Below are 27,509 nucleotides of genomic sequence, written 5' to 3' on the forward strand. Positions count from 1 at the left end.
CTGACATGTCTATCAGCTAAATTTGGTTGGGTTTGTTTGTTTGTTTTTGTTGTTGTTTGTTTTTTTGAGACAGGATTTCTCTGTGTAGCCCTGGCTGTCCTGGAACTCTCTCTGTAGACCAGGCTGGCCTTGAACTCACAGAGATCTACCTGCCTCTGCCTCCTGAGTTCTGGGATTAAAGGTGTGCATCACCACTGCCTGACATGGGTTTGTTTCTTAAAGAGGCAGTGTGTTTTCCCAAAAGCTTTCTCTAACACTAAAAATGAATCCCGTACTCAACATGGGACCAAGTCTGGCAACCGTGTTGAAGACAGTCCTGTGGGAAGAGCACAGCACAGGCGTGGTCAGGGAGGGAAGATATGGGTACAAAGAAGGGTCAGGCATACTAACTAGAAAGGATGTGGGAGGCTCAGCAGGTAAAGGCACTTGTAGCCAAGACCAGTGACCTGACTTTGATCAGGGATCCACTTGGCAGAAGGAGAGAACTCCTAAAAGTTGCCCAGGGTTATTGGTATGTTTGAACTCTAGTTGGCACATACAATGGAGACAAGCCTAGGAATGTCCCTGGTTCTTTTTAGAAAATATTTTCAGCTTCTGTTTATTGTTGTTCTTGTTACTGTAATGAAACACTAGAGATCAGGTATCTTTACAAAGAAAAGGGTTTATTTTGGCTTATGATTCTGCATATCTGATGTAAAAGGTCAGGGAAGGCCCCACTGCAAAGCCTGACGGTGCAGACACACAAAAGGAAGAGAAAGAAAACTTGGGGATGCTTGGAAGAAAAGCGTTTCAGGCAAAAGAATAAGAAGTCAAACAAAAACCCCTCTGTATCAGAAGGAAGCACAGGATGGTGAGGGCTGGGGGGCTGGAGGGCTGGGGGAATGACCTCAGGGCAGTAGCAGAGGCCCAGTTCACTCCAGGACAGAAGTCAGCAGGCTTTCCTACCCATTGTTCTAGGGCTCAACCCAGGGCCTTCCACACTCTCCACTTCCAGCCTGTATCTAAGATAGCAGTATCTGTCAGCCCTGGTCCATGAGTAGATGTTGGCATGATTCCTAATTTTCCTTTTACAAACAGAACTACTGTGGATAGCCTTCTTTGTGCAAACACCAATATTCTCGAAAGCTAGATTTCTGGAAGTGTAACTGCAAAATCAAGGACATGCATTTGTAAACATTGGTAGATACTGTCAACTTACCCCTCCCAAATCCCCCTCAACGTGCACTGCCTCCAGAACTGCATCAGGGTGTTTAATGCCCACATCCTCACTTACATGATCTATTTATCATTGGTCCTTTTAATCTTTGCAAACCCAATAAGTGAAAATAGTAATAAAATCAATAACTGTTTTGATCAGTAAGAATGCACAAATACACGGTCTTAAATTAATTGTATTTCTTCTACTAAGAACTTTATAGGTTTTGTCTAGTTACATTAAATTGTCTTCCCAATATCATTTAAAAAATTAGTCAGGCATGGTGGTGCACAGCTTTAATCTTAGTACTCAGGAGGCAGAGACAAGCTGTTCTCTGTGAGTTGAGGCCAGCCTGGTCTACATAGCTAGTTCCAGAATAGCCAGGGGTACATAGTGAGACCATATCTTGAAGCAAAACAATAAATAAAAAAATTAAAATAAAACTTAGGGCTGTCAAGATGGTTCCATGGGTGTCTTAGGGTTTCTATTACTGTGAAGAGATACCTCTTATAAAGGAAAACATTTAATTGGGGCTGGCTTACAGTTTCAGAGGTTTAGTCCATTATTTTCATGGCAGCATGCAGGCAGACATGGTGTTGGAGAGGGAGTTGGAGTTCTACATCTTGATCCGCAGGCAACAGGAAGTGAAGTAGGTCTTAAGCTGGGTGTAGCTTGAGCATATATGAGACCTCAAAGCCTGCCTCCCCAGTGACACACTTCCTCCAACAAGGCCACACCTGCTCCAACAAAGCCCACATCCTCTAATAGTGTCACTTCTTATGGCCAAGCATTCAAACACATGAGTCTATGGGGGCCATTCCTGTTCACCCCACTACAATGGGTAAAGGTATTTGCCGCTAAACGTGATCTGAGTTCAATCCCCAAGTCCCACATGGTGGAAGGATAGAACCAGCTCCCACAAGTTGTCCTCTGTCTTCCACACGTGCTGGGGCATGTGCATGTGCACACACTTACATAAAATAATTTAAACTTGTTTAAAAATAAAATTTAAAGTCACAGGTTACCCCAAAGAAAAGATTCACTTCTGATCAAATAGAAAAACTTCCTCATTGTCATTTGTACATAGTGATGAATTGGTGAATTTGGCATTTGGGGACAGCCTGTTCTTTAAGTAACCTTTATACCATCTGTGATCAATTTTAGCAAGATGTCAGAAAAGAAAAGCAGTTCTGGGGCTGGAGACATGATTGAGTCAGTAAAGTACGTGCTGTGCAACAATGAGAACATGTGTTTGTATCCCCTGCACCCATGTGAAAATCATGGTCTGTGCCTGTAATCCCTGAGCTGGGAAAGCAGAATCAGGAGAGTGACTGGAGCACACTGGCCTGCCAGTCTAGCTTAATGAGTGAGCTCCAGGTCTCAGTGGGATATCCCTTCCCCAAAACTAAGGTGTAGAGCAATTGACAAAGATATATACATACACCCAACATACATGTACACAATGAACATGTGCACAGATGAACATACAGAAATAAATACAAATAAGTAGGAAAGCAGTTCTATTTTACAAACTACAGATTCCTGGGTTGAGGCTATAGCTCATGGTGGAGTCTTTTGCTGTGCATGTGTGAGGCCCCGGGGTGGATCTTGGGGGGCTGGAGAGGTGGCTCAGCAGTTAAGAGCACTGCCTGATCTTTCAGAGGACCTGGATTTGACTCCAGCACCACATAGTGGCTCATGACTGTCTACAACTCCAGTCCCAGGGTGTGTACATGGTTCACAGACACACAAAATTTATATATTTTGGTTTTTTGAGACAGGGTTTCTCTGTGTAGCTTTGCGCCTTTTCCTGGATCTCGCTCTGTAGACCAGGCTGGCCTCGAACTCACAAAGATCCACCTGCCTCTACCTCCCGAGTGCTGGGATTAAAGGCATGCGTCACCACCACCCGGCAAATAAATAATATTTTAAAAAAGAAATGTGTTTGATAAAACAGACATGGTGGTACATGCTTGTAACCCCAGAATTCAGGAGGTTGAGGCAGGAAGATTAAGAAGTTTGAGGCCAGATAGATCTATATAGAGAGACTTTGTCTCAACAATAGCAAGAACATAATTTAGTAAATTATTGGCATTTATCAATTACTTACAATGTGTTCAGTATTATGCTAAGTGCTTTGCCTACAATCCCTACAAGTCCATATTATGTCCTTTTAGAGATGAGTAGAAGGCTTGCTGAGTGATGGAGTAGACAGTAGATGAGTGAGGGACAGCTGTGGTTTAGAGTATTAACAGCAGGGAGAGGAGAGGCCACTTATTGAAAGAGTAAAGCCAGAGAGAAAGCCTGGCCCCCTGGACCAGTGTAATTTCCAGGCAGAGGTATTGTATTATTTATTATTCTTGCTGTTGTGACAAAATACTTGACAGAAAACAATTGTCAAAAGGAAGAGTTGCTTTTGGCTCAGTCTGAGGACGCAGTCCATCGTGGTGGCAGGGACATAAGGCAGCTGTTGTATCTTGTCTACAGTTGGGAGCAGAAAGGGATCAACACTGATACTCAGCTCACTTTCTTCTACTTATTCTGGGACCCCAGTGCAGAGGATGGTGCCACCCACAGCTAAGATGGGCCTTCCCTCTTGGTTTAACATCTCAGGAAACAATCTCAATGACATATTCAAAGGTGTGTCTGTCTCTAGGTGATTCCAAATTCTGTCAAGCTCTCTTAGCTGACCTCTGCTTTAAATACCACTGTAGAGACTGGGCAGATGGCTCAGTGGGTAAGAGCACTTGCTTTGAAAGCAAGAGGACTTGAGTTCAAATCCCTAGCACCCACGTAGAAGCTGGGCATGGCTACATATGACGTAGCCCTAGTGTTGGAAAGCAGAGCCATGCAGAGCGCAGGAGCTCACTGGACAGCCAGGGTGGCCAAAGCAGTGAGCTTCAGGTTCAGTGAGAGACCCTGCCTCAAAAAACAAGGTGAGAATGCCAGAGGAAGATACCTGACGTCCATCTCGGACCTCCACATGTACGGGCACAGGTGTGTACACATACATGAATGTGCAATCATGCTCTCAATAAATAAATAGATAAATAGATACATAAATAAATACTGCTATATAGTGGCAACCCCCTAACTGCCCTATCTAGCTATAGGTCTGTCTGCCTGTCTGTCTGTCTTTCTCTCTCTCTCATACTCCCCCCTTCCTCTCTTTCTATGGTTTAAGCGTGTATCTTTCTCTGTCTCTTTAATATATATTTGAATTTATGACAGTTTTCTGGTATACTAACTAATATAAACAATAAATGATAAAAGACAGAATAAGACAAAGATTAAATAAACATAATTTGAGCTGGCTTTCCTCTTCAGGTATACTCTTTCCAACTTGGCAAGGTTCACTGTTGACTGTACTGGTATGAATCCATTTCTAAAGCAGACTTTTCATTTGTTGCTAATGCTTTGTGCGAACACCTGTCGGATCTGATCGATTCATGACTCTTTGTCTTGTGATATGGCTCGATCAAGAGCTAGTGATATTGGTAGAAGATGTGTCTACCCCAGCATGCTCCTGTGTATCTGAGTGCCATTCATAAGCCTTCAGTGCAGATGGCCTCGAAGGAGTCATCCACAGCTGCTTTCTGTGACTTTACGGTGGCCAATCACTCTGTTTGAAACTATATATTATAATCAGTTAAGTCTATTTGACTAGGCACAGTTAAACCATAATTCCTCAAAATGTATGGCAAGAAGTGAGTCTATCAGTTCCTCTACATACCCAGAGTTGTGGAATGCCCACAATTCTCCTTTCTTAGAGACATGGAAGATCAACCCCACAACTGTCTCAAGGCTTTTGGACAGGTGGATTGACTGAGGGACCAGTCTTATACCATATACCTAACCGGTGGAGGCTTGTTTCTTATTTAATAGGGAGAAATGAGTATATAGAGATCTGAGAATGTTTTCCTTACCCCTCTGAGTCATCCAGTAAGCCCTCAAAGTGCAGTATGTGCCTCAGAGAGCACGGAGAGCTTAGCTAGTACCCCTGAGGATCAACACTTACTGTTTTCTCCTCCTTCCCAAACAGACCTGCCTTTCCTCCCCTCAGGAAATGGCCCTTCTCTTCATACAGTGGCTCAACCCCAAAGCTGGAGTCTGCCTGGCATCTCCCCTGCTGTACCCCTCACCCCTCCACTGGTAAATCCTGTCAGCCCTGCCTGCAGGCAGGCTCCTGCACCCAGTTAGTGACCCGCCCCATTGGCACAGCTGGCTGGCTTCCAAACCACCTCCTTTCCCCTGTCTGTCCTCACAGGCTCTGAGTGTTCTCCTTCCCCTTCCTGTCCTCAATCTGTTCTCATACAGCAGCCAAAAGATGGCTTAGAGACAGAAATTCTGTCACACCGCCTGGCGGTTCAGGACCTCTACACACTGTCAGCCTCCTTTCCTTATCAGACAACCTGCTTTGCTTGTTTTGTATTGTTTGGTTGTTTTTGTCTGTCTGTCTGTCTGTTTGTTTTTCAGTGTTGCACTATGTAGCCCAGGCTGGCCTTGAACTCCCAGTGATCTCCCTGACTCAACCTCCCTAGTGTTAGGATTATAGGTATAGGATTATAGGATTATAGGCTCTTTATTTATTTGAGATAGGGTCCCACTGTGTAGTACAGGCTGGCCTCAAACCTATAAATTCTCCTGTTCCAGCCTCTTAAAATACACCTCCACTCACCTTGCCCCTTTCCTCCTATTCCCGTGACACAGGTCTTCTGTACTGGACAGTCTCAGAGCAAGACTGTTTCCCTTCCAGAGGTCTTTCCTAGTCACCTTACTGAAACAGACACACACAGACACTGGGTCCCAGAACACTGCTTACTTTGTATCACCACGCCACTGTTGGGCATGCTACTGTGCATTCTTTTGCCTATTGTTAATATTCTCCATGAGAACAAGGGCTGTATTAGGGTAAGGCCATATCTGTCAGCCTCCCTGCTGTATCTCCAGCTCCTAGAATAACACTAGACACACAGTTCTTGTTTGGTAATCCTTGTTAAATGAAGACACGAATGATTCTTCACGAGCGCCACCAAAGGTCAGGGCTGGCAAGATGACTGACTCAGTGGGTGAAGGTGCCCGTTGACTGGAGTTCACTCCCTGGAACCCACAGGTGAGAACTAACTCCCACTAGTAGTCTTCTGGCCTGTACCCCCCGCTCCCCCAAACACACACAAAATAAGTAAAATGTCAAAAGAGTTAAGAAGAAAGAAAGAAACCCTAAGGACAGGTGACAGTATACAAAGAGGCCAAGCCTAGCTTTCTGGTGGGTGGGGGGATTTAGATTGAGGGCCAAAAAGACACTTTGAAGGAAGCAAAATTTTGACTTCACTTAACTAGGCATGAAGAGAACATGACACACACTTGGGTCCCCAGCAAGGAAGGCACCCAGCTGGGCTCATTTCTGGGCCTCAACCCTATGTTTTCAGGCAGCAACTGACTGTACCTCAAAATCCTACAAAGACAATGAAGAAGCAATTCTTTAGTCCAAGGAGTTGCTGTGTCCTGTTACCCTGGGGTACTCTTTTAAAGGAGGCTCCAAACAGGATCCTGAGGTCACTGCACTGCCTTGGGACTCTTGGGACTTGCCTCTGAGCTGGGACAAAGCAGCCGCCCCAGGATACCTTGGGAATCCGCATGGGCTGCTTGTGGCTCTCCTTCAGAAGTCAAGACTCAATCCTTCAGACAACGGTGAGACGCTGGAGAGTGGCCTCTTTTATTAGGTTCGCCCTCTTAGCTGCCGAGAGACCATAGTGTTTGCCCATAGCCTGAAATACTCAAAGGCCAGGGAGCTGAAAAGAGGGCAAGCCTTTAGGCCTCTTTGTCACCATTAATCCTGGTCCCTGCTGGTTTCCACCCTTTTGCATCAGAAAGGCTTTCTGGTAATTTTTTTTTCTTTTTTAAGAGGAGGAGAAACAGCTGTGTGGGATTTGAGACTAGGGTTTTAATGGTCACTGACAGTACACAAAAGCTCCACTGTGATGGTGAAGTGTTCTGGGGGCAATGGCCTCCTTTGTCTGAGGGCAGCAACACAAGCAGGCCACTCAAGGGGAAGAGAACCTGTGATTGAGGTCCCACCCAGCACACAGGCACAGCGCTGTTCCCAGGCAGCCATCCTGACAGTCAGGGTTTCACTCTGTTTACCCCGTGGAAGAAGCAAATGTATGTGGCACGAATTCTTTCCCTAGGTCTTTCTGTATGGAAACTGACTGACTAGATGAGGCTGTTTATGTGAAGCAGGCCTCTCACTGTGGGGAGAAAGAAACAAGACCTTCTTGACTACAGGGCAAACCTTTGATCAGTTAAGAAATCCCAACTGATATGGGATGATGTGAGGCCTCTTCAAGTGGAACCTTGACAGGAATTGGGGGTTGGGTAAATAGCTCCAAGGTGGACAGTCCTGTGTCCATCCTGGTACCCTGTTCCATGAGACACAGGTCTAGGCCTGAACATGGGCACTGTGTTTTCCTCCAGAGGAGCCAATGGTGACAATCATGTTGATCTGTCTCTATGTGAGGATTGACTGTGCTGCTGGGGTCACAGTTGTAACCTGGGTGTCTGCCAACAGCTCTTCTTCCAATGGAAATGGCTCAGGCCAGAGGCACTCTGGTCAGGCTAACATTGATTGCTATCTGCTAGCCTCCATGACAGCTTGGCTGGAGAAATCCATAAAAAAGTTATGTTCTTATTTACTGGCCCACCATAGACACTGGAATGGACAGGTGAGATACAGCATGACACCTGAATGTCTTGTCTGTAACTCGGCCTAGCTTTTCATGAGACATGGGTGAGAAGCAGTGTGGTTGTAGAAACCATCATGCAATGAGGCTGTGTGTAGAGGGTAAGTCTGAAATAGGGACTCTGTCACAGATATATGCATCCTGTTCATTATAATGTTGAGTGCCAAGGAAGCATGGGAGGCTCGCATTTAAGATTTCAGTTATAACAAGATCACAAACTCCCTGGGGGCTGGAGAGAGGGCTCAGTGGTTAAGAGCACTAGCTGCTCTTCCAGAGGACCCAGGTTTGATTCATAGCACCCACATGGTAGTAACAACCATTTATAACTCCAGTTTCAGGGGACCTGACACCTCCTTTTGGCTTCTATAAGCACGAGGCACACACATGGTGCACAAATATACATAAAAGCAAAACATCCATATACATAAAATAAAAATAAATCTTTTTGAAAAAAATCACAAACTCATATAAAAGCAGCCCACAAATATTTTAAGACAAAAACGCAAACAATACCAAAAGATGTTAAGATTTAAATATAAGTGTAGATTCTATTGGTTGAGTACTGTAGAAATGATACCTGGAATATTGCATAGCCTCATTCTGATAAAAATAAAACCTCATTTTAAACAATATTTTTGAGAGAATAATGAAAAGTGGGTAATAAATGATTTTTGTTGTTTTTGAGACTAGGTTTTACTACGTAGGCCTTGAACTTGCTGTGCAGACCAGGTTGGCCTTGAACTCACAGAGATCGGTCTGTCTCTGCCTCCCGAGAGTTGGGATATCGAGCACTGAACGTTTTGATTACTGATGATAGATTTCTTTAACCCTAAGATTCCATACACAAACTGCACTTCTAGGATAGGATGGAGATAAACACCCCCTCAGACAGTTGAGGTGTGTAGTAGTCAACTTTGTCCTGTGGTTCTTCTATTTCCTGGAAAGTTTAAGTTTTAAAAAGAACGTTTTTGTTCTAGTCAGACCCTCAGCTGCTTAACAAAGTCTGAGCTTCTTCGGTCTCCTCTTGTGCAAAGTAACCTTTTCTTCTTCTAAGTCAGGGTTCAGGGTGCCAACTGTTACACCAGAGAAATACCGTCTCTTAGAGCCAAGGCTCTAAACCTTACCAAAGATGTATTCCACACGGTAGCTGTGAGACCTTGGACCAAGTTATTCCTAGGCTCTGTTTCTGTTAATCAAAGCTAGTGATGTCATCTGCTCTCCAGGGTTATGCTAAGGAATACATTAGGCATATTACAGGTGTCTGGTATGGTGTCGTGTACACAGTAGGTACTTAATGTCAGCTACATAGAAAGACTATTTAGGAAGCTATAAGGATGATGTTTGACTGTTGAAATAGGAAGCCAAATTGGGTATATTTACTTCACTTTCATGCAGTAGAACAGGGCATAAATCCTGATTTAACTAGCACCATCAGAATCTCGAATTAACTAGCAATCAGAAGCACAGTCGTGAATTTTCTTATTGCTTATTCTTTCTGGAACATTTACAAGGGTTTATGCTTTGGAATGCATTTTATTGTGCATCTGAAGTATGCTGTTTTATGAGACCCTCAAGATCTTACCCACACAGTGACTGAAGGAGGAGCTTTAGAAAACATAGCTTCTGATGGGATTCCCCCTTCCAGTGCCTACCTCACCCACCCAAGAATAAAATCCCAAGGTCTGGAATTCAGGAACTCCTTTGATCTATCCCCACTTCTCCTTCCTTTCCTTCCAATATGCCATGCAAGAACCTCCAGGAGGGCCCATTTCTACTGGGAGATCCTCTTCATCCTTCAAGGCCTGACTCGTGTGACTTCCTCTAGGAAGCCTTGCAGGATCCTGCCAGGCAGGATTCAGAACACCTTCCTCAGGGCTGGACCTGTATGGAGCTCAGTGGTAGAGTGTTTGACTAGCATGTGTGAGGCTGTAGACCCCTAATTCTTTCAGGGGAAACACACACACACACACACACACACACACACACACACACAGAATGAGTAACTTTCACCTTAATACTCCTTTGATAGCCCTGTAAACTAGGACAACCCAGAAGTTAAACAAACAAGCAAGCAACAAAGCAAAACAAAACAAAACAAATAAACAAAACCACCCAACATTTCATCATTAAGTGCTTCTGCTACAAAATAAGTAAGGTTCCTATGGTCCCGGCTATCTGGTCTAGGGAGATACAGACCCTTTAGACAGGGGTCAGGAGTGGGGAATCCAGAGACAGCGCACACTCTGTCTTTAAGGGATTTGCATGGGGAGTGTGGTACATCTTCATCTCGACACCTTCATCTCTAGTGCTCACATGCTCACATCGTGCTTCCTCAGCCTCTGTCTCACACTGACCAGATTGTTCCCCCTTTGGCTAGTCAGTTGCAGGGCTGGGACGTATTACAATGGATCCCAGGAACGCTGCATTTTATGTCCAAATGGAACCTTCCAAAATGAGGAAGGACAAGTCACTTGTGAGCCATGCCCAAGACCAGAAAATCTTGGGGCCTTGAAAGTCTCAGAAGCCTGGAATGCATCTGAATGTGGAGGTAAGGATTCTGCTGTCCCTTCTTACTCCTCCAATCCCTAGAGCCATTGTTCAGATTAAGGCTGGTGGCCCCCCAAAGACTCTGGACGATGCACACTAGACCTTGGTCTTTGAACAAGCAGAGAGCATGTTGGGTTCATTATTAGTTCTCTAGTGCTTGGGTTGGCACCTGACGCACTGGGCTGATGCCCACACGAGCAAATGAATGAAGATGGGGACCCAGCTCAGTTGGTAGAGTTTGAACTCCAGTACTGCATTAACCAGGCATAGCAGTGGACATTTGTAATCCTAGTACTTGGGAGGTGGAGGCAGGAAGATCAGGAGTTCAAGGTTATCTTTGACTACATAGTGAGTTTGAGGCCAGCCTGGGCTAAATGAGACCCTGTCTCAAAGATAAAAAACAAAGAGATGGGGACGATATTGGCAGAACAATATAAATGTTACACTTACATGCTTTCTTCACTCTGTAAACATGCACACTGGAGACCTCAGCCATCTCTTGGTCCAAAGGGCTCTGGTTAAATGAAATGGGTCACAAAACAAAAACAAAACACATGAATCTAGAAAAGGGACAGGGAGTGATGAGGGGGCATTAATAGGAGTGAGATGGAGAGAAACATGGATCAGAAGAGAGTAATTAGAATACATTGGATACATGCCGAAACAAAATTAATAAAAATAATTGAAAAATCCCCAAATAGATCAAATAAATAAATATAAATATAAATAAATCAAATCCAAAAATAAACCAAAAATCCCACAAATGAACAGAAAATAGGATGTGAGTAGGGTCGTAAGAGACATAGACTCTATAGAGCATCTTGCTAACAACACACTGCTTCCTAAAGAAGAGAGCTTCTGTGTCTTTCATTAATGGCTGCCTCCTTTCCTAATCTTGAGAGGAAGAAAGGAGCCAGGCTTAAAGTCAGTGTCACTGGGTCCCTCTGCCCATGTGGAGTGAATTAGTTGGGTTTAGTAGACTGACCGAGGTAGGCCAGGACATACCTCGGTGAAGGAGATGCAGCTGAGTAAATGGTGAAATGGGAGACTCTTGATCAGTTCATGCAGTTTCTAAGTGAGTTTGGGCTTCTGTGTCTAATCACCAGATTGACTCCACAGCAGAGACTGTTTCACGCCCCTTACTCCGTTCCCACCCCAATGCTACCCCATTAAAGAGATCCCTGGGTAGTGTGCAGGCCAGGCTCCACACATATTAGGTCTTTCTCATACTAGAAGCAGATAGCATGGCCTCTTGGTGTCCATCTTTGTGCTGGGCTCTGTAGGCCTGTGTGCAAACCTCAGGCACTTGCCCACCTCCAAAAGATCCCAGCAAGACTGGCTGGGTGCTTCTCACTGATGTGTGAGCTGAAGTCAGCATGGGATATAAGGCCTCACAAAGGCCATCACTTCTGCAGAGTGGTGGGGAATGGCCTTCCTGGGGAGCCTCACTCACCCAGGGCCATGATTTCTTGCAGGCCTGTGTCAACCGGGTGAATATTCAGCAGATGGATTTGCCCCTTGCCAACTCTGTGCCCTGGGCACCTTTCAGCCTGATGAGGGCCGTACATCATGCCTCCCATGTGGAGGAGGTCTTCCCACTAAACATCTCAGAGCCACTTCCTTCCAGGATTGTGAAACCAGAGGTGAGTACTTGCTTGCTCCTTTCTGGAACTCCACTTCTCTCCTGAGTTCCGCAGGATCCAGTGAAGATGTGACCCAGTCCGGGCTGCCCCTATGGCAGGGCTTTAGATGTCTCCAGCCACTTAGGCTGCTCACACAGGTCTGATGATTGGGCAGCAATGAGCAGGTTTTACAAACAGACCTCCTGAGCTACACTCCTCTAGTCCTCCTTTATCTTAGTGTCTGGGCCTAGCTGCTCCCACAGCACCCCCATTCAGTCTACCAGCCCCTTCCAGATTCCCACTTTCCTGCCTCTCCCAAGTCTAAGTCAGCCTTGGCCTGCACCCTCAGTGTTCCCACCCCGAAGATTTAAGAGGTGACTACTGCTGCGGGCCACGTGCATTTGAGTGCATTTGGAGGTTATGAATCCCTCTTACTCTGGCTATTGAGGGAATCAAGTGTTAATTAATCCCAGCTTGCCTGGAAAGCAGTATTTCATTTAGACACAATAATTTATTTCATAAACCTTGAAGCATTTGATTAAAAACTCTTTTTCTTCACAGTTCAATGTTCGCCTGGGCATTTCTACACCACCACCACACACCGATGTATTCGTTGCCCACTGGGGACATACCAGCCTGCATTTGGAAAAAATAACTGTGTTTCCTGCCCGGGCAATACTACCACTGACTTTGATGGCTCTACCAACGTAACGCAGTGTAAAAGTAGGCTTTTCTCTAAGGTGTTTCACAGGCTGGATTAGAGGGCAAGTGTGTGGACTAGACTTGGGTAGTGGGTGTGGGGAGGAAGCTGGGGTTCTAGGTTCATTCAGGATCATGTGTGTGATGTTAGCGCCACTCATAGCTAAGTGGACCAGTGCTATGGGAGAGAGACGCTGCAGTGTCTTGGCTGTTAAAACGGGAGCTCTAGCTATGAGCGAGAAGTACTCGCCTTTTTTATATGTGTGGGGCAGGGGATCGAACCAAGTGCTTAAAACACTGCACCCTGTCCCACTAGCCCCACTTCAGCTCCTTCTCTACACTTACAACTGTCCTTGTCCCTGGAGGATAATTTTGGTCAGCCTAGCTCAACATGCATTGTCTGAGGGCCTGCTCTGTTCCTAGCATCCTAAGTCAGCCTGGCCAAGCTGCCGGGAGCCAGGCTGTAGGGCTGCAGAAGGAGCAAGTGATTGGTCTGTGGAGGAAAGGTCTTTGGAGAGCATGGAAGGAGGATGGGGCACATAGGAGAGAGCTTCATGTTCCAGATAGCCCTCAGGGAAGCCAGGGCTTAGGCAAGTGAAAAGCCTTCTGGGAGCAGACTTCTGAATCTGAGCAAAGAAGAGCTGGCAGGTCAGTAAAAGGAGGCCTTGGATGCCCCGCTAAGGAGTGAGATTTGTAGTTTCAATGATGGGGAACTGAACCGTTTAAGGGCTTGCGAATGTGGGTTTTTCCTGTATTACCTGCTATATGAAATTCTATAGTAAAGGTCCAAAGTAGAGCTCATCTAATAGTGACTGCCATCCAGTCTAGTGAGGAAGCCTCCCCAAACTGGAGAAGCTTGGGGTTGAGAGGAGCATCGAACCAGTGGAGTTTTATGGTTAAAAGGTTATCTAGCTTTCTCTCCTAGGTTGTTGTTTGTTTGTTGTATTTTGTTTTCATTTCAGTAGAGGAGATTGAACCTAGGGCCATGTGCATGTGAGGCAAGAATTTTACCACTGAGCTACAGCCCTAGACCCAAATATCCTCTGTCTCAATGTAGCTGTAGCCATAGACAGTGGCATTGAATACATGCTTCAACAGCGCTCTCACTACCATCCATGAGAGCCTCATCTGTTGGTAGACTAGACTTTGGGAAGACTCACAGTGTTAGGGAAGTCTTCCTCATACCAAGATGACTCGATTCCTAGTCTTCCCACTCCCTGGGCCTTGGCTGTCCATCAGGAGCCCCAAGTCAGTTTCTCAGGCAACCCTGGATTCCATGACTCTCTCTTCTCTTTTTTCTCTCAGAAGAAAAGCCTAGTTATTATTATTATTATTATTATTTTTTTTTTTTTTTTTTTTGGTTTTTCGAGACAGGGTTTCTCTGTGTAGCTTTGCGCCTTTCCTGGAACTCGCTTTGAAGACCAGGCTGGCCTCGAACTCACAAAGATCCGCCTGCCTCTGCCTCCCGAGTGCTGGGATTAAAGGCATGCGCCACCACCGCCCGGCTAGTTATTATTATTATTTTTTAACTACTGCTAACAACAAGTTATAGGTAGAGAAGAAAATCACCTCCCCCCATGTCTCTTGTACAGGTTTACCTAACAGTAGTAAACAGTGAGTCCCCTGAGGAACTCCTGACTATGTCTGTATCTGAGCCCCAGACCTCTGGGCGACATGTGAGGAACTCAGTGCCTGACAGTAGAGCTAAGGTAGTGAGCATGTACCCATGAGCTCTTTTCCTTTGATGCCAGATGTAAACATACTGCATGTCCAAGTGCATCCAATAGTTAACTGAAACTTCCTTCTCCACTGAAAAATAAAATGTGCCTTTAAACAGAAGGAAGAGTGAAAGAAAGTTTGTTTTATCTTCATCAAAGGTCTTGGTTAAATATTCTCCACTGAGCTGTGAGCTGTGTTCTGAGTTCAGTGTTATGTCCCCCGGATAAATAGAATTGTAAACAAAAATAGCAAAGATTAAAAGTGTCAACCTTGGTGTCTTCAGGCTAGCAAGGTGGGCTGCTTTGGGGAGTCCAGGCTGCTTGGCTCCCACAGAGACCTGCACTATGGGATGCACATTCTCTAGGTGGTGTCACTTCCTTGCAACAGGGGGTCAACGGTTCTCAGCTACCCTTGGGGTGTCTATATTAGCAATGCCAGTGTTTTGCCCTCCTAACTCACGGCACTTCCTTTCCAGACAGAAAGTGTGGAGGGGAGCTGGGGGACTTCACAGGATATATTGAATCCCCAAACTACCCTGGGAACTATCCCGCCAACTCAGAGTGCACCTGGACCATCAACCCACCCCCTAAACGTCGTATCCTGATTGTGGTCCCCGAGATCTTCCTGCCCATAGAAGATGACTGTGGTGACTACCTGGTGATGCGGAAAACCTGTGCGTCTCTCCCTGGGCTTCCCTCCCCTCCCAAGGCAGCCTGGGAAACCTGATAGCCTCCCCCCACCACCCCCAGATTTAAATGTGATGAGTAGGTCTAGTAGATCCTTTCCTTCATAGTAGAACAGAGATGGGACATGAGTTTATAGCCAAGTGGGACTGACTTGACATTGTTCACTCTCGGTAGCAACATATAGTTTAGGGACTGTTCAAGGCCAAAGTCATGGTCCAGCCAGAAAGGAAGGTCCCTCCTGTTATCCTGACTCAGTCTCTGGTGTCTGTAAAGGGATGCTACTATCAATGCAGCTTGATTGAGCTCAGTCCCAGATTCACCTCCTTCTGGGTCTGTGATCTTGGGTGGACATTGGCAGCTTCTCACTGTAGTCTTCTCGGGGAGGGGGTATTGGAGAAACGGCAGCCACTGCCTTGTAGGGTTGTTAGGGCTAAAAGAGTTCAAGTTGCAGAGTGCTTGGAAAAGCCATGTGCTTTCTTTTCCTTCCTTCCTTTCTTCTTTGAAATTTACTGGTATATACTACTTTTATAAAATAATGGGTTTATTATGACATTTTCACACATGTATATGATATGTTTTGATCATATTCTCCCTCCATTACCCTCTTGTGTCTCCCTCCAACTAATTCCCTTCCTCTTCCCAATTAGTCTCTCTTCTGTGTTTGTCTTTGGGGAGGAAGTTGTTTGTTGTTGGTTTTTTGTTGTTGTTGTTTGTTTGTTGTTTTTTTGAGACAGGGTTTCTCTGTGTAGCCCTGGCTGTTCTGAAACTCACTTTGTAGACCAGGCTGACCTCGAACTCATAGAGATCTGTCTGCCTCTGCCTCTGCCTCCAGAGTGCTGGGATTAAAGGTGTGTGCTACCACCGCCCGGCCACAAGATGTTATTTACAGGAACACGGGCACCTTTCCAATGACTATGCCATAAAGCAAACATCTCTTTCCCATGCCACCAATAACTGTACAGATCATGGAGCAGGGGCACTGGGGGGTGGTACAATCATGAGCTTGTCCCCTCTCTAAAACAGAATATTGATAATAAGCTCAATCTTACACAGATGCTGTGAGTTCAAGAGTGCAATGACCGTTACTAGTGGTTAAAATGCCTGAAGTCAGATGAGGGTTTGAATCCTGTCCTCACCACATACTGGCTGTGGCCCTGGGCCACAAGTCCTTATTGTAACAGAGGTAGTAATTGGTCAGCCTCTATGGTTTTCAGAGGAATCAATGAGATCAAGCCCATAAAATGCTTAGTGTACCCCCAGAAAGCTACAATAAGTAGGGGTGACTCTTTCTGGGTACCAGCAACTGGGTCTGGACTCTGGGGCCATCTCTCCACTCCTACCATGGATGGGATAGCCTGGGCTGTGGCCGTTTGTCTGCTGAGGGCAGGTGGGGCTTAGCCTTTCCTTGGGGTAAAGTATAATCCCCAGTGGAAACTTCTCTATTTCCAGGGCTTTCTACTGTTAGGATGAGCCTGAGTGTGTGTGTGTGTGTGTGTGTGTGTGTGTGTGTGTGTGTGTGTGTGTGTGTGTGAGAGAGAGAGAGAGAGAGAGAGAGAGAGAGAGAGAGAGAGAGAGAGAGAGCAAGTGAGAGCATGCATGTGTGCACGTGTAGGTACTTGTGGAGGCTCAGGGATAAGCATGCATGTGTGCACGTGTAGGTACTTGTGGAGGCTCAGGGATGACCTCAGCTGTCGTTCCTCAGATGCCATCCATTTTGGTTTTTGAGGCAGGTTCTCTGATGAGCCTGGTACTTACCAAGTAGTCTAGAGTGGCTGGGCAGCAAACCTCAGGGGTCTACATGTCTCAGCTATCTCATGACTACTCTATCTGGCTTCAAAACAAAGCAAACAAAACAAAAAACAAAGCCTGGATTCTGGAGATCAAACTCAGGTCCTCGTGTTTTCAAGGCAAGCACTTTACCAAGGGAGCCATCTCCCCGACCAAGAGTTCTTGAGCTGAACTTACTGTGTGGGCTAAGTGTTTCCCAAGATGAGCATTTCCTGATTGCTGGCTCCATGACACCTCTTGAACCCCACCCCCTCCAACTTCCCTCGGCAGCTTCATCCAACTCTGTGACCACATATGAAACCTGCCAGACCTACGAACGCCCCATCGCCTTCACCTCCAGGTCAAAGAAGCTCTGGATTCAGTTCAAGTCCAACGAAGGGAACAGTGCCCGAGGATTCCAGATCCCCTATGTGACCTACGATGGTAAGCAAGTGCAGCCCGTGGCAGGCGTGGTGTGGCTCTGCTTTGAACTGAAGGAACTGGCTTCCGGGCTAGCTGGCAGATGCTAACGAGCACACCCACTCAGCCAGCCAGCCGGGGTGAGGCAAAAGGACGTGGTTGACTCACTGGGGCCACGTTTTAAACAGACATTTGGGGACACTTACTGTAGGGATGAAAAAGAACGGTTTAGAAAATACAGGGGAAAGTGAATGGAGTCAGGTGTGAGAACATGGTCTCTTTCAGGACCTTGTGTTGGTGATTTACCATCTCTAAGAGTTCTTTTCTTCAGTTCCATCGATCGAACCCAGGGCTTCTGACTCTGAGATACACCTCTAGTCAAACCGAATTCTCTCTCTCTCTCTCTCTCTCATTCATCTCTCTCTCTCTCTCTCTCTCTCTCTCTCTCTCTCTCTCTCTCTCTCTCTCTCTCTCATTCTCTCTCTTTCTCTTTGAGACAGGGTTTCTCTGTGTAGCCCTGGCTGTCCTAGAACTCGCTGTGTAGACCAGGCTGGCCTTGAACTCACAGAGATCCGCCTGCCTCTGCCTCCCGAGTGCTGGATTAAAGGCGTGCACCACCACGCCTGCAAGCCATATTTTCTTAATGAGTGATGAAGAAAATCCTTTGAATGAACATTGAGAGTTTAACATGGACAGTTCCTGGCAGATAGTAATTGCTCAAAAGAATGTTAATGTTTTTAAGGTTGTGACATTTATTAGACAGCTCATAAGAAGGGGAAGAGGTTTAACTCCAGGTCTTGGGCCTGCTTTTGACTCTGTGATCTTGGGCAAGTCAGGTGATGTTTCGGGATCCTCTGATCCCTGGAGACCTACTTAGACTGAGACTTGGTCAACAAATATTTGTAGTGACCAGAACACAAAGGTGTGTATCTCGTCATAGGTGCTTTCATGGGGTGCATAGAAACAAAGCTCTGTGAATGCAGAGGGAGAAGGCAGCAACTATTCTGGGTAGGCTTGGAGGGAAGAATCATTTTTAAGAGGTTCGGGGCTTGAAAGAATATGTAAATTGGGCTGGGACATAGAGAGGAAGAACATTCAGGAAGAGGCCAAAGGATAGAGCACCTGGCAAAACCAGGGTCTGATTTGGCCAGTGGGTAGGGCACACAGGAGGATATGTGAGGGTGGAGCTAGGCAGTGAGTAGCCTTGAATGACAAGCTCAGGAGAGTAGGCTTAATTTTTTAGGGAGCTATTAAAGAATTTTAGGCAAAGAGACAATATCCTTGGCTTTCCTAAACTCACTTTCCTAAACTCGCTTTGCATAGTTTATGTCTAACAAGTGACTAGACTAGACTTACCCTGCTCTGCAGTTGCTTCAATAATGTGCAATGACCAGGACCAGGGCTCTTGGAATCTTACTCCTGGGACTCTGCTGAAGGAGACATTGAGTCTAGTTCCTGCCTGGAGGCAGATGTCCAACAAGCTCTCCTGTCTGAAGTTAGGGAGGAAAGCAAACAGACTCTAACTAAGGCTTGGGCAAATGTTATCAAGGCATTGAGACATTTTCACATGTCACAATTTATTCTGCTTTTGTGACATATTAAATGTCCCCCCTTTAAAAAATAATTAACTATTTTATTTTATATACATTGGTGTTTTGCCTGCATGTATGACTGTGAGGACCCTCTGGAAGTGGAGTTACAGACAGCTATGAGCTAGGATTTAAACCTGGATCTTTTGGAAGAGCAGCAAGTACTCTTAACCTATGAGCAATCTCTTCAGCCCTCTAAATGTCACTTTAAAAAAAATTTATTTTTATGTGCATTGGGATAAGGATGTCAGATGCCCTGGAACTGGAGTTATAGACACTTGTGAGTTGCCATGTGGGTGCTGGGAATTGAACCCAAGTCTTCTGGAAGAGCAGTCAATGCTGTTAACCACTGAGCCATCTCTCCAGCCCCCCAAATATCCCCTTTTTTAATTGAACAAATATGAAAACAAGGGCTGGTGATGTAGCTCAGTTGTTAGATAGTTTGCATGACATGTATGAAGCCCACGCTCAGTTGCCCAGCACTGTATAAGCCGGGTATGGTGGCACTTGAAATCCTAGCAGAAGATAGCGGGGATGGGTGGGGTGCAGGTGACAACTGCAGATGACATTCTGGAGAAGGGCAACCAAGAGTCATGGTGACAGGCACTGGGCATTCCTGAGCACCAGGTATGCACCACAGTGCCTCTTATGGGGCACATTCCTCATGGCCACCTCATAAATTGGACCCAGTCACTTTTGATGTTACAGATGAGGCCACTCAGGCTTGGAGATTTAAATAGTTGACCTGAGATCATGACATGGCAAAGTTGCAGAACTCGGATGACCCAGGTCTAGGGACTTCAGAGCCTGAGTTCTTACCTATGAGTTTCTCTGTGTTTTGAAAGGCAGAAGGAAGACAGGAAACACAGGAGCTCTTAGAAACGTGTGTGTGTGTGTGTGTGTGTGTGTGTGTGTGTGTGTGTGTGTGTGTGTGTTAAAGACAACATTTAGGAAGCATTTGGTATAATGGCAAAGCACAGTCTAGTTTTCTGTTACACCATAGTGCACAACAACCTGCATTCCTAACAGTAGATTCCTTTATGGAAAGAAGCCAGTCCTCTGAGGTCCAGACACTGAACAAGGGTGCAAAACTAAAACTAAAATAAGCAGGGCATGGTGGCACATGCCTGTAGTCCAGCACTTGATGGGTAGAGGCAGGAGGGTCAGCTTTGGTTACATAGCAATTTTAAGGCCAGCCTGGACTACATTAGACCCCCCCTTTTTTTTTTAAAGAAAAACAAATAAAACTTATTCCCTTGATTTTGTTTATTGATTTGGGCTTTGTTGTTGATGTGTTTGTCTTGAAACAGAGTCCTACAGCTCACAAAGTCACCTTGTAGGCCAAGCTGGCCTTGAACTTGTGCACTTACATCATATATTCATTAGAATAAAAGAGTGAGGATAAAGGTGCCACATCATTAGTAGCAATGATACTGTGTGTGTCAAATATAACTGTGCAGTGACAGTGTTCCATCACTATCTCTGGACTGAAGAAACTTCTTGGGAGTGCTTCCAGTACCCCTCCACGGATGCTCTTATAATTCATGTGGCTTCTTAGCACATGGTATGCATACAAAAAGGCCATTTTTGATGTGTCTTGGCTTTGGAGAGGACTGTGCTCTGCATATGCTTATTTGAATTATGACTATGGGAAGCAGGCTAGACTTCAAAGTGGGATGAGATTACATTTGGAGAAGGAATACCATGTGCACTGCATTTAATGTGTATGCCAGGACCAAAGAAGTGATTAATGAGGAAGCAAAAAGGCCATTCATCTTTCTCAGATAGTCAAGTTCTCCATCCCCAACCCTATTCCACCTAAAGAGAAATCTTTCTTGGTGCTTAGAAGCTTGGTCACCTTATACATTGCAAGGACAGGAAGACAGTGGAGGTGGGCAGGTGTTAGAGAGGGAAAGAAAAGCCCAGATGAGCTCAGAGCAGGGGGTGGGGGTGGGGAGCATGGGTAGGAGCAGTCCCAAGACCCTCCTACAGGAAAAGACCAGGGACAGAGGAGAGCCGAGACTGCTTCCCCAGGAAGCAGCCAGTGAAACAGCAGGAAAACCAACGTGCAGAATTTTCTAGATGATGAGAGGGGAACTGGATGAAGGAAGAGGGTGACCAGCCAGGTCAGTGCTACTAATGCATGAAGGGAAGTGAGGACCAGCATTTGACTTTGGGACACACACCATGAAGCTCATTGCTGAGCTCAGTAGGCAGTTTTGGAGGGGTGCTTGGGACGAAACTGAGCACGGTGGGTTTAGGAGAAGAAAAGTCCAATTATAAACTGAGAGCCGACCCTGCTCTGGGAACAACAGGGAAGAGAGACGTGAGATGGAAACTGGCTGGAAAGATGAAGTTAAACGAAGCATCCTTAAGATCAGTTTTCGTGCTGATGGGAGTTAGTAGAAAGATTTCTGTGGAGGGGAAAGTGTAGACTTACTGGCTGAAGTGTCCTTGACTTGGGGAGGAAAGGTGCAGCTGGTGGGGGAGGCAGACGATGGGTCTTGACTGGAGGCACAGAAGTCTCCTCTGAGGGGAGGGGAGGGAGGCAGGGCAGATGCCAGCTGAGAATGGAAAGTTCTCTGAGAGCAGCCACTGAAGGGGGACTTCTCAGGGCTTATAAAAGACAAAAGTGTGGGTTTGGAAATAATTAAACAGTGAGAAGCAAAACGTGTCCTTTGTTTCAACAGAAGACTACCAGGAACTCATTGAAGACATAGTTCGAGATGGCAGGCTCTACGCATCTGAGAACCACCAGGAAATACTGAAGGTGAGTGCCGGCCTCAGCAGACAGGAAGGTAGCCACGAACTCTCCACATACAGCTCTTCCTTCCAGACACTGAGCCTATGGGGACCAAGGCCCTCTCCATCCTTCCTGTCTTTAGTGGTTTTTTTTTTTTTGATTTTTTTTTTTTTTCATTTTTCAAGATAGAGTTTCTCTGTGTAACAGCCCTAGCTGTCCTGGAACTAGCTCTGTAGACCAAGCTGGCCTTGAATTCACAGAGATTCTCCTACCTCTGCCTCCCGAGTACTGGGATTAAAGGCATGCACCACTGCCTGGCTTCTTTAATTTTTTTTAAATATATATAACCAAAATTCTCATATATTTGAGAATTTTGATATAATGTATTTTGATCTTAGCTACACTTCCCCCTAACTCCTGCCAGACCCTGCTCAAGGTATTCCCTTCCCAATTTCATGTTTTCTCTCTCTTTTTTAAAATAACCCACTGAGTCCAATTAGTCCAATTGTAGCACTTACAATTAGTGTATGCACATGGTTGCAGGGTCAGCCACTGGAGTATGGGCAACCTGTGAAGGACCACACCTCTAAAGAGAACTGTGTCTCTCTCCTCCAGCAGCCATCAACTGCCAATAGCTCCTCAGCTAAGGGTGGGCTTTGTGAGCTCTTCACCCACCCACCCTGGGGTTTTGGCTTCCTCTCGTACTGCTCTTCTGCCGGCAGACACAGCTGCAGGAGTTCCTGCATGCAGTGGTTCTACTTACACTGGGCATTTGTGGAGGGGCAGGTGTGGGGGGTGCTTGCTTACAAATCCAAGTCGCAGGCATATAGTGTTTTTATGTTCAACTTGAATAGTGAAAGACCTTTGCCTCCTAGTTTATGAACTCAAAGCCCACCACATTTCAGACACTTGTGAGTAATTTTATAGCAAAGACTTGCTTATCACTAACCCTAAACTGTTCTCCAAATTTCTATGTTGTATCTCATACGGTTGAGAAAAAAACAGTTTTCTTATGTCAAGTTTTCTTTCATAAAGTAATGCATCCTTATTATTAACAATTAAGAAAAATTAAAACTGGAAAGAAGATAAAAATCAGGGGAAACAATTTCACAAAGTGTTTTCTAGCTAGTGAACTCCAGTTGATAGTGAGTCATTGTGATTGCATTGGCCAAGTGCCAGAAGGTTTGAGTGTTTTGGCCTGGTAACAAAAATTCTGTTCTCTTCAGGATAAGAAACTGATCAAGGCTCTGTTTGATGTCCTGGCACACCCCCAGAACTATTTCAAGTACACAGCCCAGGAGTCCCGAGAGATGTTTCCAAGATCTTTCATACGATTGCTGCGTTCCAAAGTGGCAAGGTTTCTGAGGCCTTACAAATGACTCTTCCCACGTGCGACTCAGAACAGTGTCTTACTGTGGCCTCAGTGGGCTGAAGCCGTCTACCCTCCACATGCCAGCAAGCCATCGGATTATCATCATGCCCGGTATCAGTGACTCCTTACAGTTCGGTTTTTATAGATAATACAGACATCTTGGTAAACTGAACTTGGGTTTTCTTTCCCAGCTTCAGATGGCTTTGAGCAGCACCAGCTTCTCACTGTGTGGGCATGTGTCCTGGGTGTGTCCGGGCCTGGCTGAACTGGCCTCCTTTTGGGTTCTCACTCCTCTGATGGTCTGTAGTGGAAAGAAAGGAGGCCACAGAAGGACCACTCTGGCTGCAGTTCCATGTCCTCCAGGCCAGTCCTCTCCCAGCGAGCATCTGTACTCATGCAGAGGCCGAACAGACAAGCAGGAGGCAAAGGCAAGCACTCCAGGAGCCACCCAGGTCCTCTGAGTCGTGGGAGGATCCCCATCCTCTCAGCCTCTGTGATGCCAGTTTAATCCCAAATGTGTTGAGTTCTAAGCAGTGATGATTTTTTAAAAAGACTAGAAAGAATTAGAAATCAAAAGGCAAGTGTAGCCCTTCTGGAGACATCAATAGTGCATGCACACACAGCAAATGCAGAGGGGGCTGGCTGTAGTAGCATCCCCCATGCCTTCCAGCACACTGAGCACTGTGCTAGGGCTTGGAGAACTCCTGGAGGTGATTTTGATGGATGACGGTTATAAATCATCATGGAAGGGAGACTTCATCAGTCCAAGGTCAGCACTGCCAGGCTCCCCCCAGTGCCAGTAGTGACTGACACAAGTGCCTTCCTTTTTCATTCTCCCAGAGTGAAACAGTCTGAGATGAAGTGGCATCATGTAGGGCACTGTCATTCTCTGATGGTGGGCCACACACCTCTTCACAGGCCACACAGTTAAGTCACTTTGGTTTGCATAGTGGGACCGTATAGTGATTCCCCTCCCGCATGAACTTGACTTTTCAATATTACTGAGCTTTTAAGTATTTTAATATCTACCCCCATCCCCGGCAGGCAAAAACCTCTTTACAGTGGATGAAGGAAAGATCCTATTGCACTAGAGATGTAGCTCAGTGGTCGAGTACTTGCCTAAGATGTACAAGGCCCTGGGCTTGGCCCTCAATACCACTTTCTCCTCCAAAAGAATCCTGTCAATCAAGCTACTGTCTCCCTAATGGATGGACTGACTACACATAGCCATAGGGTTTTATTCTTTCTGTGGCAATAATAGCACACCATTCTGTATACCAAAGTACTAAAAAATGTTTAATAGGCATTTTAAAAAGAAAACAGAATATTTCATTATTATTAGACTTGTTTTTCCACCTCAATGTTGTTTTTAATCTATTAATAACATTGACTTTTTTTGGGGGGGGGAGACAGTGTCTTACTATGTAGCCCTGTTAACCTGGAATCTATATGTAGACCAGGCTGGCCTCAAACTCACAGAGCTTCACCTGCCTCTACCTCCCAAGCACCCATATCCAGAGACATTGACATTTTTAAAGCTCTAGTGAACTTTTAATTTTTATTTGGATGAACTTTCTCTTCAAGAATTTGTACATCTTGCTAGGCACAGTGACACCTATAATCCCAGCACTCAGGAAGTACAAGCAGGAGGATTAGGAGTTCAAGCTTACCCTCAGCTACATAGGGAGTTTGAGGCCAGTCTGGGCTACAAGAGACCTTTTCTCAAAAAAAAAAAAAAAGTTTTTAAACATATTCAGTTAAAAAAATCATTAAGGGGTTAGAGAGATGGCTCATCAGTTAAGAGCACTTGCTGCTCTTGCAGAGGGCCCAGGTTCAGTTCTTAGCACCCACTCTAGGCAACTTACAACTGCCTATAACTCCATTTCCAGGTGATCTGCCACCCTCTTCTGGCTTCTTTGGGCACTGCATGCATGTGGTGCACATATACCCATACACATACAGATGCAATGTAAAAATAATAAATCTTTGTTTTTAATGTTTAAAAATTTTAGGCCAGGTGGCAGTGGTGCATGCCTTTAATCCCAGCACTCAGGAGGTAGAGCCAAACTCTGTGAGTTCGAGGCCAGCCTGGTCTACAGAGCGAGATCCAGGACAGGCTCCAAAACTACACAGAGAAACCCTGTCTCAAAAAAAAAAAAAAAAAAAAAACCAAATTATTTTATGTGTATGTGTATTTTGTTTGCATGTATGTCTGTGCACCACATGCACACCTGTCCCAAAGAAGCCAAAAGAGGGTGTTGGGTTCACTGGGACTGGAGTTACAGATGACTGACTTTAAGCCAATATGTGGGTGCTGGGAATCAAACCCTGGTCCTCTGGAAAAGCAGTCAGTGCTTTTAACTGTTTGCCAGCTCTCCAGCCTCTAATCATTTTTATTTTATTTTATTTTATATTTTTGAGACAGGGTCTCATGTATTTCTGGCTGGCCTTGAACTCATTTACCTGCTCCTGCCTCCTGAGTGCTGGGACTGAAAATGTGCACCACCATACCTGGATATAAAATAAGTCTTTAAAAAAAATCATTAAAATGAATTTGATATGCTACAGTTTGACCTGTATTTCTGAGTTTGACCATAAAGTGGAAATTCAGAGTTCACCTGAGTTAGTGACCCAGCTGATCAGGAGGACAGGAGGGCTGAGCCTACTAACTTGGTGTTCATGACAGCGTATTGTGTTGCCTTTCCAGAAGGCTGGGGGTGGGCGTAACTGGAGGGTTGGCAGGAGGCTGCATGGAACCAGTCAGTAGCTTTGAAGTATCCTCCAGGAGCAAACCCCCCTTCCCCCACCAGAGCTGTTTCTGGTACAAGTGTGAGCCCCTGATATCCTCCAGGAACAGACCCCCCACCAGAGCTGTTTCTGGTACAAGTGTGAACCCTTGATATCCTCCAGGAGCAGACCCTCCACCAGAGCTGTTTCTGGTACAAGTGTGAACCCCTGATATCCTCCAGGAGCTGACCCCACACCAGAGTTATGTTTCTGGTACAAATGTGAGCCTCTCAGTAGAAACTCTTCAAGTTTCTACTCTAGACATATCAGCCGCCCTGAGAGATTCTGTGGCCCTGGTGGGAAGCTGTCTGGCTAGCCAGGCAGTTAGCTACCTACTAAGTCAACCCACATTGCATATCCAATCTGTGCCAGGTACTATTTTGGACCCTAGAGATTAATCAAAGAGCTCAGTAATAAGGTAGATAGGGTCTTAGCCCTCATAGCGCTTGTATTTTAGAAGGAAGAGAATGAACTTGAATTGGCTAGTGGTAAGTGCTATGCTATAAATTAAAACTGATGTAACAATGGCTCTGTGGCTACTTTAGGTTTGGGGACCAGGCCAGAGAACCACAGATGGGCCAGATTCCATCAGCTGTGGGATCAGAAGGAGAGGTTTGGGTTTAATTCCAAATACCCTTTGAAGTCTGTGGTGGAGTTAAGCAGAGAAATGGGGTGGCTTATATTTGAGTGTGTGTGTGTGTGTGTGTGTGTGTGTGTGTGTGTGTGTGTGTGTGTGTCTTCGTGCCTGCATGCACACAGTTTTACACACGTGTGTATGTGGTGGTTAGAGGGCAATTTGATGTCGTTCTTAGGAGCCGTCCACCGTGTTTGTTATGACCAGGACTCTCACCAGCCTAAAGTTCACCAAGTATGCTAGGGTGGCCCATGAGCCTAGGGGTGTCTGCCTGCCAGGCAGGGGATTACAAGCACATGCCACTACACCCAGCTTATCTTTTCTTACAAGGGTTCTGGGGATGGACTCAGGTCCTCATGCTCACACAGCAAGTACTTTACCCTCTGACCCACCTCCTCAGCACCCCAGGCTTATGTTTCTAGAAGGTACCATGGACTCCTCGGTGGATGGCTTTGAGGAAGCAGGCACAGGAACTGTATAGGAAGCTGGTACCACAGAGCAGGCACTCATCTGGGTGGGAGGGGGGAGGCTCCAAAGTTGAATGTCCACCTTCCTGCCATTCGAGCTGGTTCTGTGGGTGAGTTCTGAGCAGGCGTGGGAGTCTGGGAGTCCCACCTTCCAGCTGTGGATATTGTAATGCAGCCACACACTGCAGTCCTGCCTCTGTGGATCCAGCAACATTCTCCTCCATTTCCAATGCTAATGAGAGCCTGCCTCTTCACACCAACAGATGATTACCTTCCCCTAGGGAAATTGCTTCCTCTGAATCATCCTCTGAGCTGGTAAGTGCAATGCCTTACAGGCATTTGCTGGATTTAAGTTTGCAGATGATTCTCACGTGGCATGTGGGAACCTGAGAAAGGCAAAGGCTGAATGCAAGAAGTAAGATTTCACTTGCCCTTGGGTAGAACTTTGCAGGAAGATGGACCAGGGCTGTGCCCTGCTGCAGGCTGTCTCAGACTGGTCGGCTGGTGCACCCAGCGATCCTC

At 45.8% G+C, this 27,509-nt stretch overlaps 1 protein-coding gene across 3 annotated transcripts in view; it reads left to right on the top strand.

The window, feature by feature from the left end:
* The window catches only part of Scube2 (signal peptide, CUB domain and EGF like domain containing 2), a 66,346-nt gene extending 40,682 nt beyond the window's left edge, over nt 1-25,664 (top strand). For all 3 annotated transcript variants that reach the window (XM_052763290.1, XM_052763291.1, XM_052763292.1), the window contains 7 exons: nt 10,313-10,483; nt 11,958-12,125; nt 12,666-12,827; nt 14,998-15,195; nt 17,267-17,419; nt 21,675-21,754; nt 22,954-25,664. In XM_052763290.1, the coding sequence (XP_052619250.1) occupies nt 10,313-10,483; nt 11,958-12,125; nt 12,666-12,827; nt 14,998-15,195; nt 17,267-17,419; nt 21,675-21,754; nt 22,954-23,106 (1,085 nt within the window). In that variant the 3' untranslated portion in view covers nt 23,107-25,664. The remainder of the gene's footprint in view (nt 1-10,312; nt 10,484-11,957; nt 12,126-12,665; nt 12,828-14,997; nt 15,196-17,266; nt 17,420-21,674; nt 21,755-22,953) is intronic.
* The last annotated feature ends 1,845 nt before the right edge of the window (nt 25,665-27,509 follow it).

The sequence above is a fragment of the Peromyscus californicus genome, unplaced genomic scaffold, assembly GCF_007827085.1.
Source record: "Peromyscus californicus insignis strain IS unplaced genomic scaffold, ASM782708v3 Scaffold_4__1_contigs__length_199733344, whole genome shotgun sequence".
NCBI classification, from domain to species: domain Eukaryota; kingdom Metazoa; phylum Chordata; class Mammalia; order Rodentia; family Cricetidae; genus Peromyscus; species Peromyscus californicus.